The sequence below is a fragment of the Hydractinia symbiolongicarpus genome, chromosome 11 (genome assembly GCF_029227915.1).
Source record: "Hydractinia symbiolongicarpus strain clone_291-10 chromosome 11, HSymV2.1, whole genome shotgun sequence".
NCBI lineage: Eukaryota > Metazoa > Cnidaria > Hydrozoa > Anthoathecata > Hydractiniidae > Hydractinia > Hydractinia symbiolongicarpus.
The window spans coordinates 26,580,577-26,588,455 of NC_079885.1; the positions used below are offsets into that span (position 1 = coordinate 26,580,577).

The 7,879-nt window shown below is 34.9% G+C and overlaps 2 protein-coding genes across 3 annotated transcripts; one reads left to right on the forward strand and one right to left on the reverse strand.

Moving 5' to 3' along the window:
- Positions 1–2,193: 2,193 nt before the first annotated feature.
- Positions 2,194–3,950, forward strand: LOC130614320 (alpha-(1,6)-fucosyltransferase-like). Its single transcript, XM_057435747.1, has one exon. The coding sequence runs from the start codon at positions 2,288–2,290 to the stop codon at positions 3,737–3,739; it is 1,452 nt and encodes a 483-aa protein (XP_057291730.1). The 5' UTR covers positions 2,194–2,287; the 3' UTR covers positions 3,740–3,950.
- A 729-nt stretch (positions 3,951–4,679) lies between these two features.
- Positions 4,680–7,220, reverse strand: LOC130614325 (uncharacterized). Of its 2 annotated transcripts, none has more exons than XM_057435752.1 (3): positions 7,166–7,220; positions 5,597–5,699; positions 4,680–5,100 (listed from the first exon to the last, which is right to left on the reverse strand). In XM_057435752.1, exons 2-3 carry the CDS (start codon positions 5,696–5,698, stop codon positions 4,744–4,746), a joined length of 459 nt encoding a protein of 152 aa, XP_057291735.1. In that variant the 5' UTR covers position 5,699; positions 7,166–7,220; the 3' UTR covers positions 4,680–4,743. The 2 variants fall into 2 exon arrangements, with proteins under 2 accessions (XP_057291735.1, XP_057291736.1); XM_057435753.1 differs by lacking the exon at positions 7,166–7,220 and adding an exon at positions 5,775–5,894.
- Between the last annotated feature and the right edge of the window lie 659 nt (positions 7,221–7,879).

The following is a 7,879-nucleotide window of genomic DNA, read 5'->3' on the forward strand; positions in this document are numbered from 1 at the left end:
CTGTACCACACATTCAGGTGGAGCGCCTTAGTACAGGTATGCAGTGCTAGTCGGGTGAAACACACACAACATTTAGGGTGTTTCGGTATATTTTTCAGGAAATATCTTTCCTTCAACTTTAGCTAGAATAAAAAGACAATTTACATACTGTGCCATGTCATAGCGAAAATAGTCAGCAAACGTTTTTTTTCACAAAATGTTCCCGGTGAAACTTAAAATATATATGTACTTTAATCTGCGGTGAGCCATTAGTATAGGTAAACAAACCCTTGAAAAGAAAAATTAGCACAAATTCTGTTAAATAGAAACACAGGTAATAGCTTGTCGTTAACACTGGGGCTGAGTGATTAGTACAGGTATACTGTGTTGCACATATACGTTTCAACATAATTCCCATTTCCAAAAAACTATCCTTACTTTGGTTCAAATAAACAGACAGTAAACAGCCTGTTGTTACCCTGCGAAGCTAAAACAATCACTAAGCAATTTTATTTTGCGGAAAAATTTTTGTAACATTTAAAAATAAAAACACAGTTTATAACTTGTTTTTACCCTCTTAAAGCAAAAAGAATCCTGTAATATTTTAGGGGAAAAGTTTATGCGAAAGATAAAAAATTAATCGTAACACTGGATAGGCATAACACATTTTCCAAAAAAACAAGCCGTTGTTACCCTGTCCAACTAATAATCAGACAGCCGTATTTGTACAACAAGTTTTCATAACAATAAAAAGCTCTTACATAATTCCAAACTGAACAAAAACTTCAAAGAATAGCAATTAATTATGCTAGCTTGGTACCTAGCTAGAGCTGGACTTAAGCATGATATCCTGCATTGGTGTAAAGATAAGGTCAAGTTATAGAAACAGAAATTATCAGGCCATTATACTTCTATATAAGGGGAAATTAAATAAGAAACAATTAATATGGAATATATTTGAAGATTTTCAATGCATGTTTACAATTGCATGAGAAGTGCTTGTCAGAATTTAAAACGCGTCGGTAATAACAAATGTTGATGTTGAAAAAGTTTCCTGATATATTTATATCGCATAATTTCAGTTTCTGTAACGTAAGCCACATTCGTGTATGCTCACCGGCGGGGTTTAAAAGGTTTCTAACGTGCCTTCAATATAGCTACAATTGTCCACAAAAATATGGCTCCCCATTTCCCCTCCATATTCAATGTTAAGAAGTGCCCTTTGTTGCTAAGCAGCTTAAATGATTACACATGACCACGTCAACCTCTATATAAACATTGATCATCAGTGGGGACAGTTATGTAACTATATGTTGTTTTGCTAAACTTTTGTAAGCTTTTTGTTTCTAGGCTTTTGATATAAAAATTGCCTGAGACAACAAATTTTGTGGACGATTGTAGCTAGAACAAGCTATATAATGGGACATTCTTATAGAATTATCTCACTCACGTAGTACATGTAAAGCTAGCTAGATATAACTAGAAAATCTGTCTGAAAGAATTAGCTATAGCTAGCTATTTTGCTGATTTTACCCAAGCAAAAATAGCTAATTTTATGCTAGCAGCATTGGTAGTTTTTATCCCAGTTAAATAGTTAACTTTCCGTCCATTGCGATCATAGCGATATGGGTTTGAAGCGTAATGTATCTTAGAAACGGTCACGTGATATTAGTAAAAGTAACCCATGGATCACGTGGATAAAGCAGTACACAGAGTTGCTCTTAACTGCAATCCTATTTAAATAAAATATCAAATAAAATATATTTCAAAAAGAAACATATCATTACAATGAAAAAACCACATATAGAAACGGGAGACATTAAGCGTGGAAAGATAACACTAAACATTTAAAGGTTGACAATACAGTTCTAGAAATAATCAGGATTGAGTTATCGGAGAGCATGTGCTTCTCTTTGCACTAGTTCGATATCGGGCATTTCCATAAAATGTCTCTCCAAGTCCAGATGATTTTTTTGCCGTACCTTTGCCGTGAACTCTTTTATTCTTCATGCTTTTAGCAAGGCTACCCCACAGCTCTTCTTGTGTTCTATCGGCCATTATTATTTGTAACATGCGGGATGGAAAAGGTAATACATCAAAACAACATTTTACAATTCTCCATATATTGAAACAACGACTTTTTCTCACCATACACCTCCTTTGTTTATTTAAGAACAAACAAGGTTTTGTTTAAATATTTGTTAAAATAGAATTCACAAAAACATGTCCAAGCGAAAGTACTTAGCGTGTTCAATCATTTACATGGATAAAACCGATATAAAAAAACACAAGTTACAACCAAGTTACCATGTTGAGAAGATTAAAGCTGTTCTGTTTTTCTACATTAATCATTAGCGGATTCTTTCTTACTTGTATTTTCTTGTGGCCATCCACATTTACGTTTTCTATACAAAGCTACCATGAATTTCAATATGAAGATGAAAAGCCATACGAAAGCCAACTCAAAGAAATACATGATCGAATATGGAGGCAAATTTATGTCTTACAAGAGGGCGAAGATTGCGAGAAAAAGAAAATTCTATATTGTGAAGTAAAAAATAATATAGCTGGATTTGGTTCGATGCTTCATCGATATGGTGCATGCGTACAAGCTGCATATGCACTTGGTAGAATGTTTCTTATCGCACAAAATCCTTATAAACATTACGGAGGATTAAGCAATTGGTTGAAACCTGAATCAAAAAGGTGCGGGTATATGAAAAATAACATTGAAAATATTTTAAATAATCCAGCAGAAAAATATGTATCGTTCTGTCTTGTGAATGATACTAAATGTTACTTTAACGGTTACGATGTAAACAACTCGTACAGGATTTTACATTTCATTCCGGAACCAGGATTTCCCACACTTCGAGTTATACCAGGTTCCATACCGGAACGAACGGAAAAGGAGTTGCGTGAATTAAACATTCATAACACGAAGTTATGGTTTTCTGCCCAAATGATATCATATTTGCTTTTGAGACCGAATAAAGAGTTTGTTAAAAAACTCAACAGGGTTTCAAATGAAATAAAATTTCAACATCCTGTAGTTGGGATGCATATACGACATGGAAAGGACAAAATGCCGGAAGCCAACTATTATCAGGAAAAATTATATACAAACCCAACAAAAAGTTTTTTTGACAAATCGTTTCCAGATCGTGTGAAGCGAAATATCTACTTAGCTACAGATGATACTAATTCCCACGAAGAAATTATAAATTTGCTGGGTAGCGACTACACCATTACTGTGATGCCACCTCGTATTAGAAGGAAGGCTATGGAGTTGTATCATATTAAAGACAAACCACCTAAAGAGGTCATCGAGTCTATTCTAATTGATCTATATTTTCTCGCTCAATCAGATTATGTGGTGTGTACACTCAGCTCAAACGTATGTCGACTTGTTTACTTAATGAAGTTAGCAAATCCACCATTTACCTCACCTGAGTCGAAAATTAAATCGTTAGACGTAAAAATGTATTTCGAATATCATGGCTTCCGATTTCACGGTGATGCGAATCCTTATCGCATGTCCATCAAAAGTAACAATATTACTACTGAATATGATCAGAAGTTACTTCAGTATGATGCGTACGAATTATTTGACGTGATACAGAGTCATAACAGTGATGCAAAAGAAAAATTAATTTACGTGTGGACGAGATTTCGACCAAACGGAGACGTACAAGGATTTGTATACAAGAACGATTTGATAGATTGGCCAGGATACCCTGAATACTTTTACTGTCAATGATTAGGCTCACCTTTTATAGGTCAAGCCTTGTTTTAATCTAAAATCCATGTCGAAGTTCCATGGGCCAGCCAATGTTTCTGGTGGAGAAAGTTTGGTTGCAGACAATATCCCGTTCACAGCTCTCTTCTGAAGTTTTAAAACATTAAGCAATAAAAAAGAAAATGTATTATTATTAATGTCATTGGCTGAGAATATTTGGATTATAAGAAAATCACCCAAACTTGTCCCCAGGGTTTTATAGCCCCTGAGCGGTTGTTGCTATCAACTTCATCAACAAGGCATAAGCCCTGGAAACGAGGTTTTTTGGTACATACAATACATTCTCAAGAAACGTTTTTTTTTTTGCGTAAACACAGCTGAAAGCAATTGTGGTGTGTGGCCTTGTAGCGGGGGCATGTTTAGAATGTTTCTTCACCACAGCTGTGGGTAGGAAATACCGTATATACCGTGTATACTTAATGTATAAATTCAGAACATAGGACCCACCATAGGACCGACGTTGATAACAGTGTTTCCAACAATAAAGTGGCTGTATCCTGTACGCCTTATATGAATGCGTGTTGTTGTTTTATTCTAAACTGGTGGAAAAGTAAAAGTCCTAAAATTGCGGTGAAAAATATGACCGAAAGATAGGCGAAGCATGGGTAGTATTTAGTATTCCCTATATTTGAAGTCAGAGGCTTCAGTAACTATATATATAATGAAATTATTGCTTTGACGGCAAACGTATTTAATTCGAGGCTTAAAGAAATATACGATTACAAAATCAAACTCACCCCAGGACTAGAAAAAGATCATGGTGACGAGGTTGTGACAAAATTTATTCTAGCCTCTAAATGTTTTAATCCAATTAGTTGTTTTCGGACGTTTTAAATAAACTTATTCCCCACTACATAACTGTAAGGGAGTTATACAATTCGTTTATTAAAAACAAACAACAATAATGGCGGCGGTTTGTTTACATACTCGGCTTACAAACGAACAAGCGCAAATGTCGTTACAAATTATCGTAACTGTCCACATCCTTTGTGTGTTTTCTTTAAAGTTAAAGTATCGACATATCGCATTGTCAACACGTCGTACTTTTTGACCTCGTAACACGAAACGCCGACTCGTGCCAATTTATTGTTGATATAAAACATCCAGTAGAACGATTTCTTCGAATTGTTTCGAACATTGCACATTGCATCGATAAATGCGCCATATTTAAATAACGTGTAGTGCAGGTTATAGCATGGTTTGTCCTTCACAGCAAGAAAAGCATCCACGGCGTATGTTCCTTTATCAACAGTGATGGAGAGCGGTTGTGGATTTGTTTTGTTGACGGCTTCGAACTGAACTTGAAGAGTTATGTGAATTTTCTAAACAATGTCATGAACATACCAGTTATTTGAATGCAAGGTCATGAAATGTGATTCAAAGGTAGAGGTTTTACAGGGACAGGAAAAACTACAAAATTAATTACACATTACAAAAAGGGCATTTCCGTATTCATATTCACAACAACAACAAAACAGTCAGTCACGACTGGCATTGTAAACTCTACTTTCACCCTTAGGATCGTGTTCGGCAGTAATAAGTCAACACACACTAAATTTTAACATTGATGTATGTCGCCTTTATAGAGTCTTTTGCCATAGTGCAACCGGGAAGGTTGCCAAGTAAGGTTTGTATATTGCTGAATAAATTGCTTATTTTGGGTCCAATTTGAGGCCTAAACCATCAGCAGCCGGGTAACTATTAAAAAAAAACATATAAGAAAAGAAGTTGCAAGCCTTAAAGATTTTGTTAGCCTCCTATCAACACCAAATATCAACACCAACAAAATAATATATCTTTGTCAAATCGTAAAATTACCTCTTTACAATCAGCTTCATACACTTCTTTAACGTCTTCCTGCTCTGCACAGCAAAGTGAAAGTGATAAAATGAAGATTGCGAAGAAAAAGAAACGTTTCATTCTAAAAAAGAATAAAAATTGACAACAACAACCACCACCACCGCCGCCACAGCAACAGCAAAAACTCTGCTCCTACCTTTCCTATTAAATAAATGAAAAGAAAATTGTAGCAGAAAAAAATAATATTCGCGTATACAGAACGTCACCATATACTTTGGACATTGCTTGTTTTTGATCTTTTTATATACTATATCAAATCCCTTGTACCCAGACCGTTATATGTTCCTAGAATTTACTTTTAGGAAGTTATAAAAACAAATAAATTCTAAAAAATGTTCAATTCTGAAGAAAAAAGTTATAAATAATTCCTAAATCCCTGGCTACGTAATTTTTTATTTTGAAAATACATTAAAGGATTTCGAAATTATTATTTTTAGACACACCTTAACGTTGCCTTATTTTCTTCCTTTCTTATAAAAACAGATCCTGGAAATGAGGTTGCAACACGCACGAAGACGAGGAAAAAAGAAGCTTGATTCCAATACTGTTTTTAATTGAGTGTTTCCACACGTCGATAGGATTTTTTCAACTCGGAAGATGTTAGGTGAAATTGGGTTGGCAATACCAATGTCCGTGTACAACCCAAAACAAATTTACAGATATTGTTTTTTTACATAAGAGACATACACAATTTGAACTTCAAATTTTACTTGGGAATGTTCACAACGGGCATGGTTATTTGGTGTTAGACCTAAAATGTTAAACGATAAATCTGTTTCGTTACGTCCACACGCTCTATTTTACGCCCCACTACCTTTTTCGACCTTTGTGAACCGTTGCGTGGACATTTACACACTTCCGATATTGAAAAAACAACTATGGGTGAACTTGTAACGTTGTTTATCTAGCCTACCGGCGCAAAGTATTGGCACTGTGATTTTGTTTATCAATTTTATACAAAAAAACTAAAAATGTCCATATGCAAGAACATCACGTCCAAAAAAGTAGCAAAATAAAAATAGAAAAAAAAAACAAAAAAAACAACAACCTATTTTTTTATCATAAATCTGAAAGAGCTAAAACTTTTATCTGACAACTACGTAGAAAATTTTTCAAAAAACCTATTTGGAAGTTGCGATGACAAGCATTTTGCTAAATATGGTTCCAGAAAAAATCATGACTTTTTGAGCGTTTGTTTTAAAGTAATATTATAAAACTGGTTATAAAATTTGACAAACAGAATTCACGTGCAAATCAATCCAATAGATTCATACATTGTTTATTCAGATATATTCTTAACTTCCAATACACAAGAAAACGTAAAATAAAAGATGAGATGGTCATACGTATGATAAACATCAAAGTTTGTTTATGGTTTTGATCAAGCTCGAACCCAGCACCTTTTAGAACTATCAGAAAGCGCAGCGCCGTTGAGAAGCAAATAGTCCTGGGAACGAGGTTGGGTTTCGATGCGACCAAATATCCATTGTAGCAAATTATAGACGAAACCAAGATGGTGTAACTTACCTTCCGCTGTTATTGAGAACAGTTTTCGTGGAAGAGGATTGATATTAGAAGAAACATCTTAGATATTGCGAGGTTTCGTTGTGTAAATAGCTGTGTCAACATGACCTGGCGTTGTCGTGTCCAGACCTCGGAAAATATTAAAGAGATTAGCGTTGCTTTCTGGGCAATACTAAAAGCGGACGCTTGTCTGTTCACTGGGTGTTTGTCTGTTCACCGGTTGCTTATTAGAAATTTTAAACAGGTTGAAAAAAGCTAGCACAATATTTTGACGTGAAAATTATGCTTTTTGTATTTTTAACTTTGTGGTAAAGTAAAGTGAAGACAATGGACATACACGATTTTCCTTTCATAAGGATATCAATTTCTTTTGTGGTGCACCAATAAGAGTCTTGCAAAAGGCTGCACAGTGCAAACTCCTGCTCAAACTACAAAGTTGGGGGAAAGAACAACAACTGCTCAACTAGACAACCTGAGTAGCAATCCCCTTCTCATCCTAATCGCTAAGCAGAAAACCGATTGACAATTTTTTAGTCTCTAGTATGACTTGGCTGGGGATTAACTATCGAGTTGACATTTTGTATCAGCCAGCCCTAAAAGCCTTTATAAAGAATTTAGGGAATTTGTCCAAGCATATATTTGATGAAGGCGAAAATTGTACCTACACAATTTCATGGTTACGATTTACTAAAAAAGGGCCAGGTCAAAAAACAAAAA